The 13,119-nt window shown below is 40.9% G+C and overlaps 1 protein-coding gene across 1 annotated transcript; it reads right to left on the bottom strand.

The window, feature by feature from the left end:
* Positions 1–6,043: 6,043 nt before the first annotated feature.
* IRX2 (iroquois homeobox 2) lies at positions 6,044–11,885 on the bottom strand. The gene is made up of 5 exons (XM_068234572.1): positions 11,243–11,885; positions 8,862–9,267; positions 7,730–8,437; positions 7,204–7,271; positions 6,044–6,646 (listed from the first exon to the last, which is right to left on the bottom strand). Exons 1-4 carry the CDS (start codon positions 11,477–11,479, stop codon positions 7,228–7,230), a joined length of 1,395 nt encoding a protein of 464 aa, XP_068090673.1. The 5' UTR covers positions 11,480–11,885; the 3' UTR covers positions 6,044–6,646; positions 7,204–7,227.
* Positions 11,886–13,119: the final 1,234 nt, after the last annotated feature.

The raw sequence follows: 13,119 nt of genomic DNA, 5'->3' as shown, positions 1-13,119 counted from the left end.
TGTCCTTAAAAAAATTGCCTCCAAAGTTTGGGAGAGGCACAACGACTAAAATACTAACTAGCAGCGATCAAGACTTTCATTGCGAGTGATCTTGTAGTTTGTTCGTCACAAAGCAGTTCTGCTCTGCTAATTGCTGTTTTGCTAATTTTAGGCATGACGATTAACCCTCCAGCAAGCGTGACTTATGTATGTATGGATACATAGAGTTTCATGTACTTTTTTTTTCATGTTTTCATTCATTCCTGTCGATCCAGTTTCCTGAGCATACCTAAGGATCAGATACACGTAGGATGTGAATTGCCATTGTGTAACTGTGTAACGAGCTTTTTAATAAACATGCTGCCTGTTCTGCAGTCTGGCCGTCTAACAAAGGCACATTGTATTTAAAAATGTTTACTCGTTCCAGTACTTACGCCCTGAAAGTGTCCAACTAGTAGGTAGCAGCATCCTATCAGACTTTCCAAATCTCTGTGGGATAATTCCTTTATTTTTATAAGTCAGTCTCTCTCTCCTCTCTCTGTATTTCTCTCTCTACCCCCCCCCCCCCCCCCCCACCACCACCACCACCAACACACACACACACACACACACACACTCACATACCCCCCAAACACACACACACACACACACACTCACATACCCCCCCAAACACACACACACACACACTCACATACCCCCCAAACACACACACACACACACACACTCACATACCCCCCAAACACACACACACACACACACACACACACACACACACACACATACATACAAATATCCCCCAAAGCACACACACAAGTACCCCCAAAACACACACACACCATTTTGTGGAACGATTCCCTCGTTTTTTATAAGTGCCCCCCCCCCCCCCCACACACACACACACACACACACACACACACACACACACACACACACACTTCCTCTCACTTCTCTCTCACACACATATCTCTGTACCCCTGGCTCATTCTTGATATGAGGACTGACTCTCTCCTTCTCAAATCTATGTTCTCTGTTGCATCTTTCCTCTCACTCACTCTCTCTTTCTCTGCTCCCCCCCCCCCCCCCCCCCCCCTTCTCCTTCACCGTTTTCTTCCGTCTTTCTGCTGTCTCTGGTGTCTTTCCTCTCTCCCTGCCTGCACACTTGCGTTACCATATAATTAAGTTGTTTGTTTTCATACTTGTCTCTGTAGTTTGTGATTAGTTTGTGATTAGAGGATGACTACATGTGGGCGCCATTATCACTCAATTATTGTTTACAGATAGTCCACCTTGGGCTGCTCAGCACTAAAATCAGTTTAAACACGGAGATACAATAGAAACACGTTCACGTAACATCTTAATCTGCTACCAGTAAATTATCTGGCGAGTATTAGCAATAATCTAAACCAGAGCCTTCCTTCTCTTCTCTGGCAAGAATGTCAGAGGTTAAAGCGTTGTTTTCTCCTGTCTCTTGATCTTGTACAGAATATGCAACTGTTGATGTCATCTTTATGGCTATGGATGCTGCTGCTGGTCTTTTATACACCCTAGCACCACCAACATTAATCACTGGTAATTCTCCCAGAGAAGTGTCTTGTGTTCCTCAAACAGGCTCGCTGCTTTATGAAATTATCAATGATAAACCAACTAACCAGCGTTTATGTGCGCAGACTAAAAAGAACTTCATCAAAGCATAACCTTAATTAAATTATCTGTGACATTATTACAATGTGATAATGTGGAATAATTATGTCAGGAGGAAAAATACTCATTTCAAAAGAGTGCAATAATCACACCGTTGTTGACAGGGCTGATTAATAATTTATAAGGCGTTATACACACAACAAATTGTCAATCATTTGCCTAAATGGACGTCTCTGTCGGAGCCTTCTAAAGACTGTGAAATCAATTATATTTCTGATCAATGGAATTGAATGTCAATATTAAAGCCTTATTATTAACCCTCGAGTATATATATATATATATATATATATATATATATATATATATATATATATGTGTGTGTATATATATATATATGTGTGTGTATATGTGTGTGTGTGTGTGTGTGTATGTGTATGTGTGTGTGTGTGTGTGTGTGTGTGTGTGTGTGTGTGTGTGTGTGTGTGTGTGTGTGTGTGTGTGTGTGTGTGTGTGTGTGTGTGTGTGTGTGTGTGTGTGTGTGTGTGTGTGTGTGTGTGTGTGTGTGTGTGTGTGTGTGTGTGTGTGTGTGTGTGTGTGTGTGTGTGTGTGTGTGTGTTTGTGTGTTATATATATATGTGTGTGTGCTTTTTAGTCACTTCTTCAACAGGGTACCTGACCATATGGCGTCGTTCATGATTTCATAATTTGTATGATAAACTTTTGAAGTTCTCAATTTAAATGGCATTCCTCTAACTTCACCCTCACCCCAAAACTTTACTTCTAAACGTAGCAGGGAAAGATAAGGGGTATGAGAACAGCGATAGCCCCTAAGCAGCCCAGCTGATATTACTATAATGCCGTCAGGTCTGCAACGACTATTTTACATCTCGTGATTATTATGCAGATAGGCGTTGCTGTATGATTTGTGTAATCATTATACTCTTCATAGCAGCCCCAGTGACGGGGTGGGAGCGGGATATTATGAAGTTATGAAGAGCAGTGAAGCGATCCTGCATTCACTTTCAGCCTAGTACAGAGGAATTAAAAATCATAGCATATCTGTCTATGAGAAGTTAATGGGGAAGGGTGGGGGGATAGGGGGCTAAAATATGTGTACAAGATGTACTATGAAGAAGAAGGCTGAAATTAAATTACGTTCACTTCCAAGAGTCTAGTTGGAAGATTTTAAAAGCATAAAAGTGATTGTTTGTGATTTTGGTTATTAAAATGAATTCACTTTTACATCATATTTGCAGTAGGCCCTGGTTCTAAAAGGTGGTGGTGGTGGTGGTGGGGGGGGGGGTATAGAGAGGGAGGGATACAGCTGACGGGCTGTTCTATGTGCTAATTTCATTTACTTTATTATTGTGGGACTTTATAGAAGGCTTGGTATGTATTATATCAGTTCAGATGTTCTGGATATAGGTTGCTATTTGTCCCCATCAGTGCAGTAGGGAAGTGACGCCAGTGAAAGCAAAGCAGAAATTGCTCAGGCCCGAAGAAAAGCCCAATGAGTATGTGAGGTATGGGTCATGGGTTCCTGGACGTGCACAGAGCTGATGTCACACAAGCCAATGTCAGTCGTGTACAGCACAAGCCAGTGTCAGGCATGTAACTAACAGGCATCAGATCACTTACTTGACCAGGGAAAAATATCTTTGTTTTGACACGTATGGAAGTTTAAAAAAAAAAACTTGGATGGGGATTGTGCAGTTAAATTCCTCAGCCAGAGCCACGGGCGGGAAGCTATTTATTATATAAACACGAGAAAAGTGGATTTGAAACAGCGAGCGTCATTGTCTTCGAAGAGAAATGGAGGTGTTAATGCGTGAACCCCTTCAGCCGGCGCGGTTCAAGGTGGACTCCTGCCGCGCCTGGAGCTCACCTATGTGAATCAGCCCCTCATTATGGGATTCCTGTGATACCTTATCGCATGTCTGTCTCGGAGTGCCAGGATAATGATACGTTAGGAAGCTATGCAGGGTACATCCAGCTGATAGGCACACTCCTTTGCAATGAGCTAGTGAAATAATTCTCTATCATTTGTAAAGATGAAATCTTGTAACTCCCAGAGAGGAAATGGAATGATAAGAATGCTATCACCCATTCAGTTCACATTACAATCTCATAGGAACTATTATTAAGGCTAAGTGATGTGAGCATGCTTTGCAGCAAATTAGCATCCCCTCATTAGATGTGTGCAGGGAGATTTCTCCTGAGGACCCCCCCCCCCCCCCCATCCCTATATCTCCTATTAAACTTATCAGGAACTTTTCTAAAGTTGAAGTGCTCTGTCGTCCATGTTTAAATGTCTTCTTTCATAGCAAGGTGAGGTGTTTCCAAGCTTCAGAAGCAACTAGTGAGCAGCCTTACAGAAACAATAGGTCTTTTATGAGAACAAATGTTGACATTTGAAGGGAGCAAGGAAAAGCTCAAGCTTGACGAGAGCAAGGCAGTTGTGAGTGGAAATCGCCTCTGGTCCTTTCTGACAACTGTATCGTGTCCCCGGGGATCCCACCTGAGACTAAAACCTATTTACAAAGAAACCCACCTCAATAAAAGGCTCAAAGGCAGCATCTGAGAGGTCTGTGTCACAGCCTGTATGGCATAAATACATAGTCAAACATCCAAGACTAGGGATTAGATAAACACAACAAACACACAGGCACCATTCTTCCCTTCACAGTACCTGTGAGTGCGACACACACACACACACACACACACACACACAACACACACACACACACACACACACACACACACACACACACACACACACACACACACACACACACACACACACACACACTATTATAGAAGTTGCATAGAAATTATCCTTATTTTCACAAGTTGCACAACACCTGTGTTGTTGATACAGTCACACTGCGTATGTGAGCAGTTACACAAGTAAGAGGGGTGTGTGTGTGTGTGTGTGTGTGTGTGTGTGTGTGTTTTTGTTTTTTTACATATGCACAGAGGCTGGCAGAATTCAAATTTACAAGCCCTTGTGCTCATTTGGAAAACTTATAAATGTGTATTTTGTGATTCTATTAGAACCTGGTTGATGATATGTGATGATAAGCAGACAGAGAAAGGGAATAGATAGATGGGTGGATGGATGGGTGGATGGATGGATGGATGGATGGATGGATAGATAGATAGATAGATAGATAGATAGATAGATAGATAGATAGATAGATAGATAGATAGATAGATAGATAGATAGATAGATAGATATCTGCCTTGCTCGCTGACCAGATGCTGGTGGCGATTGTGGGCTGAAATCCTCTCATTTCCGGGTAACACATACTGAGCTGATAACTGAAATATTAAAGATCACTTTGAGATGCCCTTTTTAACAAGACAGAGCAAGAGGCCACTCATTTCCGCTGCACAAAAGGCCACTGGAGAGAGATCTGTTTGTCAATATCAACTGCTTCAGCAATTTTCCATCCTTACACTCATGGGCCTATCTGAGTTGGCAGATGTTTAGACATGACTTTATAAATTGTTCAATATCAGCCCATAATGAACCTCAACTGGCCATTCCTGAGCAACTAGGAGCATACAGGATCTCCCCTGCTGGGATCTAATAATGCCTTTACCCCGAAACATTATTAATCACGGAATGAAATAGATGAGGCTCTTGAAAAATAAGTGTATGATTGATTAAAGGGCAATCTAAAAAGCTATTATTCTTGTTTTATTACCATATGCTACATACACTCAATTTATCTTCGTGGGAAACGGATAGGTTTCTTTTTTCCCCTCTAGTAAGCTAAATGCGAGTTATCTAGCGTATGCAATGGATGAGATAGTCCCCTCGCTTTGTCTAGCAGCCACGCTGGGTCAGCCTTACCTTCCTCTCTTGATGGATACTAATTTACAATGCTTACATTGTCCCTGGCAGTGATGATGCTGGACCAGTTCCCTTGTAGAGGAGGATGCTGCATCAGACTATCTATTATAGTATAATGATGGTGAGGATGGGGAGGCAGTGATTAGGGAGGGTGTGTGAAAGTGGTGATGGAAATGATGAAAAAATAAAAATAAAATAATAATAATAATAATAATAATAATAATAATAATAATAATAATAATAATAATAATAATAATTCAGACTTCTAAATACTACCAGGCTCAACTTAATGTGATACACATTTTAAACGGATTGCTGTCACTTTCTTATACAGGATGGCTGTTCCAAACAAGAAATTTAGCCCGGACACCCATTAGTAAATGACCCCCTACTAATCTACAGACAAGAAGCATGCGTGGACTGCACATATACTGCAACAGCAGGACTAGTCACAAAGTACTTCTTCAGTCTAGCCTGTGTTTATTTACAATTCAATATATAAATTATTAAAGAATATTCATTGACAATCAAGGCAGAAAAAATGTCCAAAAGCTGTCATCATTTGTTTTCAAATAAAAACCAGGCAGCATTTATTTACAAAAAAAAAGTTTTAAATTTTCATTGCAATACAACTTGCATAAATTACTAGAAGCTTTTTTTTTAATATCTTTACAAAAATAAATATCAAATCTTTTTCGTTTTGTTTTGTTTCTTTACCCACATATTAAGTACTCCAGTTCATCAATCACGACATATTATTGTCTCTGTGGTATAGATTTTTAGAAATAGGCTTGGTTCCTTCTTCCTCTCCACTTATTACAATAAATGTTATAGTACCTATAGAATATATATCGTGGCAATGAAGTGATCAAGTCAAGGTATCCTGAGAGAAAACAGATCGTTTCCAAAAAAAGTCACAATATACATATAGAAGGGTAACTATACTATGCCAGTCCAATAACACATCCATGAGATCTCCTTTGTTAATTGGGGGAAAGAAAAACAAAAAAACAAAAACAAAGGGAAAGTCTATTTCATAGTGTTCTGTGGTGGGTCTTCTTCTATACAGTGGCACAAGATGTGATCCGGATTTAGATAATTATACTTATTAGCTCGGGGAGACACGATGGCTTGCTGACTTTTTTTCAAAGCAATTGTGACACCTACCTGTGAATCAAGGAAAAAATCACTAAATATTTTTTAAATCACACAAACACTTCAAAAAACATCTCTTTAGTTATGAACTATGATTCCAAGGATTATAGAGATAATATCTTATTATCTTACAGTCACATGTACTTTAATATAGTAATATACACCTAATTAATCAATGCAAACCTGGCAACAGTAATGGATAGGTTCAGCATAGTCATGCTCAATAAAGCAAGAATATATATATATATATATATATATATATATATATATATATATATATATATATATATATATATATATATATATATATATATATATATATACACACTCGAGGTATACATGTTCATTCCAGTCCGTAAATTCAATCAGTAAAGTGCACATAGTGGTGCCTCCTCATTTACTGGGGCACACATATAAGGCCTGTCTACTAGTCACAATTTGTAGGGAAGTCATTTAAAAGACATGTCATAAGAAAGCATTTGATGTTAAGGGCAGTTCTGTGCTACACAATAGGTCTTGCTTGAACTTAGTCCCAAATGGTCAGGGCAATACAGGCTGTTTCCACTTACTTCGATTGCTGTGTGATTGCACATCTATAGGTATGGTTGTACTCCTACTGTGCAGACTTCAGTGGGATCTGTCAAAATATAACCGTCAGTTAGTCACAGGACACAGCCAGCTAACTAGATTATAGGTTCCAATTCTCCAATGGACTTACTCCTCAGCCAAGAGGTTTAGAAGCTACATTAAATACTATGGTTTCAATTAACATAAATACTCTCATTTAGAACTCCAAATACAGCGTGACAGCAGGCCAAATGTGTTACACATGGGGAAAACGCTACATTTAACCACTGTGGCGCAGTTATGGCTATTTTCAGTACAATTCTCTTTTACAGCATTAGGCTTCGTTTTGCAGGGCTTATGAGTAATCACATTTATAGACAATCAGTTTTCTCCTTATATAAATCAATCATTTAGCACGCTTGTGTTTGTTTTGTTTATTTTGGCTGCTGATGGACGCTGTGTAGAACAATGCAGGAAATAGTTGACAGTCAGTTACTAACGTTGTGTTCTGGGGAGCAACACACTTACCTTTTTTTGATTCATAGCTAGTTGACCTGTAGTGCTGATCTAGTGGACTTGTTGCAGTCTTTATAGAGTCACTGGTGCTGTGTTTGTGCAGAGAATTGCTGTTTAAAACTGTTTGACTTAGTCCCTCATTTGAAGCCAGCGTGGCTGAATTATATCTGAGGATTCCTTGACTTTGGAGGGCATTGAAATTCCCATAGTTCGTGTAGTTGCTATAAAAAGGCGATGTGTAGTAGATGTGTCTGCCCAGGATGGATGAAGAGGGGTATGTCGAGTTGTGGGATGCCGAGGAGGAGGTGGCAGAGGACACAGAAGACGGCTGGCCACTCTGCCCAATATTCTGATGCTTAACGTCTGAGGTGGCTATTTCAGCAAGTGACCAGAGTTTAGGCTTGCTGGCCTGTGTCTGGGAACTGGGGGATATCCTATTGTCCAAGGTGGCTTTGTTTGAGGTTCTGGGGCTCCCCTCGTGTTGGTGACTAAGCACGGGGGCCTCTATGCCAGTGAGAGGAGATGAGGTCACAGCTTTTGCAGAAAGAGGCCTGTCTTCCTCATCGAGGTCTTCATCATCCTCGTCTTCATCCTCATATTTGTCCTTAGATTCAGTGCCTGATTCACATAGATGGTCCCCCGCTCTGCAGGGTATCTTCTCCCCATCAGATTCGGCCGAACACGAGTGATCAGTCAGGGAATCGACGTGCAAACTAATCCCTGTAGGGTGGAAACAAAATAAACTTTAGGCTTATGCATTGCATTCATTGATAGAATATACTTGTATTTAGCTAGCTATTCCGCAGGCGCCTGGGCCCTCTATTACATGTTCATTCCAGTCCGTAAATTCAATCAGTAAAGTATCAGTAACAGAGACAGGCAAGGGCAACATTAAGAAGCGTGCTCATTTTACGCCTGTGTATACCTCTGGCCATCGAGGGGTTAAATAATATTGTTTAAACTAAGTAGTTCCACGTACTAAATTGTGACAACGACTGTCAGTATATTAGACAGAAATAGCAGCAGGTTAATAAAGGAGCGGGCAACTAAAATAGCGAGCTTATCTCCAGCAGTGAAGTGGTTAAGAGTAGCCAGGGCCTGGTGGTGTAATCATGTGAGATGCAAGGCCAGAAGCAGGACTCACCTTCATCCTCTGCCGAGGTCTCATTGTTGTCCTGCAGCTTGTCTGAGTGCTCTTCTTTGCCCCTTTCTCCATCTCCATCATCGTCGTCCTCATCTTCGCTTTTATTGCGAGGGGCCCAGGTCATCTTGTTCTCTTTCTTGAGTCTCCGCCTGGCGTTGGCAAACCATGTGGAGACCTGTGTGAGGGTCATCTTGGTGATGATGGCCAGCATGATCTTCTCACCCTTGGTGGGGTAAGGGTTCTTCCGGTGCTCCTGTAACCAGGCCTTCAGTGTGGCTGTGGCGTCCCTGGTCGCGTTTTTCCTATAAGCAGGATCATTTAATTGGTATGGGTAAGCCGGGCTGCCATATGGGTGATAGCTGATTGCCCCTGTCATGCCAGTGGTGTGTGCATCATAAGGGGAACCCTAGAAACATACACAAGAAAGAGTCTTTCAGAACAACGTGACAGAAAGCTTGCCAGCTAGTTCATCTTTATGCAATCCCCCCTCTATTACACTTTTTTTTTTACACAACATCACATTCCTAAAACGCTGTGAAAAACACCAGCGAAGCCATAAATTATTTAAATCCAATATTTTTAACTAAAATTGTATTTTGATTAACCCTATTCCCTTGCTGAATCTTAACTACGCCGCAGCTGCCAGAAGCCATTATGTTAAATTTAAACACCTCAGCCGCCGTCACCAGAGAGGCACTTGTGTCTGGCAGGGCGTATTTCACACACAAAAAGGAGAATATTTATATTTTTGCTACATTTGTTTTTTTTAAAGGAATCCACAAGTAGTTTCTTAAATAGTTTAAGGCATCAAAAGTGGAGTAGGAAAAGAAAAGAAGCTACTTTATTGCAGGGTGTTAAATAAAACAATGGCAAGCTGAAGACAATTCACTGATCTAATGCATTGTAAATCCAATTTGCAAATCAGAAGATACGCATGACTTCGGATTGTTCAAGTGGCATGCAATTTGCATTTTAATTCGCCTTTTAGCGTTCAAATTGCCTTTATTTAACCTCATAATGCTGGAAAAAGTAAAGATACCCCCCTAGCAACTCGATGGGTTTTACACACCCAAGATGAGTATTCTCTACTGCCTGTGGTTATCTTAATACACTTAGATCTGCCTTTTGCACCTACAGTAAAGTGACATAAACAAGACAGCCTGGTGTTGGAGTGCAAGAGAGTTTACACTTAGCTCGGTAAGCTTATTAAAGCAACAGAAACAGCTCTTTTCCAAAGGGAAGCCTATAATCAAATAGTAGGGAACAGCCCAGATACTGATAAGCCAGAAATGATAAACATTAGCAAACGCTTTTAAGACTATTGGGGAATCTAAATAATGTCACCCTCGGATTTGCTTATTTTATAACTAGTTTATATTTACTGAAGCAATGCGATCTGGAATCAAAAGTATTTTTTCATATAATATAATTGCAGCGTGATAATAGTCTGAAGGGTAATTAAAATAGGAGTAATTCATCATCAAGTAATGGGTGACACAGTTGCTATATACATACTAAAGACAATCATTTATATTTCATAGAATGCCTTTTAACAGGAATTGGGGTGGACGTGAGAAATAAAGACATTATTAATGGATGAATCCAATTAAATAAACGTACTAATAAAAGTGGTAACTAAGCCGTGAAGCAAATTGGAGAAAAAAAATTATACAATTTACTCAAGGCAAGCCTCACTGACGTGTAATAGATGCAATGCACAAAAGAGTAGTGTGTATGTAAGTAAATGTATGCACACATTATAGAATTCTTTATGACTTCCCTGAGAGCTTACAATTGCATAATATGAAAGTAAAAGTTTGCTATACGTAAGGTGGGAGGGGGCTACAGAAGTTTAGTTCTTGCTGCTACTCTACTCAGAGTTCATTTCAGACTAAGAATATAAAGTAATTAACTGTATGGAAAAGTGCAACGCTGCAATTTTATAGATTGCAGTTTGAAAGATTTTCAATATATTTTATCTTTTGAAAACCGGTGTGCAGTGTATAAGGTGGGATTCGGTCCCTCTCTGATCATATTCAGATCAGTGAGATTTATCTAAACGTGTATGGGCATCTTAAAGAGGGTGTAAAAGTCCAGAGAAAGTAGTGAGAACAGGAAGAGTACTAGGAAGGGGTAATGCGAGCAAGAAGGGGACTAGGAAGGGGTAGTGAGATCAGGAAGAGGACACGGAAGGGGTAGTAAGAGCAGGAAGAGGACTAGGAAGGGGTAGCGAGAGAAGAAGGAGGACTAGGAAGGGGTAGTAAGAGCAGGAGGAGTATTAGGAAGGGGTAGCGAGAGCAGAAGGAGGACTAGGAAGGGGTAGCAATAGCAGGAAGGGACTGGGAAGGACTAGGGCAGACACATAGGCATTAGGCTCTTACCATGTAGGAGGTGAAGCCGGTCGGGTCACTGGAGTACTGTAGGGGGCTGCTGAAGCCTGTGGCCGTCTGGGCGCTGAACGCTGCCGATCCCGGGTACGGGCTAAAGGCAGAGCCGGACGAGGATCTGGCCAGCTCTTCGCTCCTGGGGGCGGCCAGCGCCGAGGCCCCATAAGCCGGACATGAGTAGAGCGCCAAGGAGCCAGGAGGCTGGTAGAGGTAACCCTGAGGATAGGACATGGCTGGAGACAACTAGAAGAGGGTGGGAGGTCAATAAAGACAAGCTCCTGCTCTTATTCTTTCTCAGCTGTGGCTTCTCGCTTGCGTCCTCACTCATGCAAAGGAAATAAAAGTGTCTCTCCTCCACCCCTCCCCTCTGCTGCAGCCACCAGCCAGAGATCAATCTGTTCTGTGTGTGATCATGGATAGTTATAAATCCGACCAGAAAGCGACTCGCTGGACAGAATGTGATGGAGGGGAGAAGCAGATCATGAAGTGCTGGAGACGTAGAGCAGAGTGCTCTAGGTGATCAGGACAGTGCCTGCTGCATATGCAGCTCTTACAGCCAGCCAGCTCCCCCAGCGCCTGCTGGAAGGATGGATTTTTTTTCCTTCGCGGAGAGGAGGAGGGAGGTGAAGGCTTGTGGGTGGGGGGAGCACATAACATGAAGTGAGGAGTTAGGGAATAAAGAGGCTGGAGGTTTCTGGAGCACATTGGAAAACGGAGCTGTCCATCAGGGCCTGTCATCTGCATATCCAGAGTGACCCGCCTCTCCTCCTCCTCCCCTACGTGTGAAGACTGGGGAAGACAGGAGAGGGAAGGAGGGGAGCAGGGCTGGGCTACTTCTCATGTAAGTAATCCTCTCTCTCCAGGAGCCAGTCAGCACTTGTGCACCACAAATGGCAGCCTGTCTCTGTGATAGGTCACATGCATATCATGCATAGAATAGTAATAATAATAATAATTAATTATTTCATAAAACTTAGTGATGGTTGCTCTGACCAATAAAAGTACATTGCTCAATCCATATATATATATAGATAGATAGATAGATAGATATGTATCTATATATATATATATATATATATATATATATATATATATATATGTATCTATATATATATATATATATATATATATATATATATATATATATATATATATATATATATATATATATATATATATATATATATATATATATATATATATATATATATATATATATATATATATATAACTTCTGCACATAGTTGATTTAGCCAGTTTCAGTGATGTAACAACATAGACGGCCGATAATTCGGTGGATACAGGCAGGGCTACGGATAATACATGCTAATCAGCTTACTGTCAACTTGTACTCTTGATTTGTGCTGTATGATGACCTTTGAACATGGTCACTTCAATACGATTGACTTCAGCAGAGCAGGCTGGGAACAAATACAGCACAAGCCATTCCCTGACCCCTCTTCTAATAGAGATGGACAGGGAAACACAAGGCTCTATTAGCAAATGACAAGGAGCAGTCAGGAAGGCGGACTAAAGAAGGGCTTCTTTTGCAGTTGCTGGCTCAAATCAGAGCAATATGCTGAATACTTTAATACTGGGTAATACTCAATACTGGGTAATACTTTAACTGGGTACTTTTAGAACTTGAATGCCTTAACACATGTGCATATGTGTAAAGTGTGTGTGTGTGTGTGTGTGTGTGTGTGCCTGCGTGCGTGCGTGCGTGTGTGTGTGTTTGTGTGTGTATATATATCCTTTTCTATTTTTTGTAATTGTATGCATGAAAAAAGACTGTTCTGTTGTTCTTTTGTACAAAATTCGTGAATCCCTTCTAGCAGCATATTTCAATATGATTTCTCATAAAGACAAAT

The sequence above is a fragment of the Hyperolius riggenbachi genome, chromosome 5 (genome assembly GCF_040937935.1).
Source record: "Hyperolius riggenbachi isolate aHypRig1 chromosome 5, aHypRig1.pri, whole genome shotgun sequence".
Taxonomy (NCBI): domain Eukaryota; kingdom Metazoa; phylum Chordata; class Amphibia; order Anura; family Hyperoliidae; genus Hyperolius; species Hyperolius riggenbachi.
Note: the sequence above shows the minus strand (reverse complement) of the source record. Positions and strands in the feature narration are given on the sequence as shown.

Bases quoted from the DNA above. Each gene is read 5' to 3' on its own strand.
- IRX2 (XM_068234572.1), bottom strand. From the start codon at position 11,479: ATGTCCTATCCTCAGGGTTACCTCTACCAGCCTCCTGGCTCCTTGGCG. The intron at 9,268-11,242 runs GTAAGAGCCTAA...GTATGTTTCTAG, and splicing joins CCGGCTTCACCTCCTACATG to GGTTCCCCTTATGATGCACA. The intron at 8,438-8,861 runs GTGAGTCCTGCT...TCCACCCTACAG, and splicing joins GACCTCGGCAGAGGATGAAG to GGATTAGTTTGCACGTCGAT.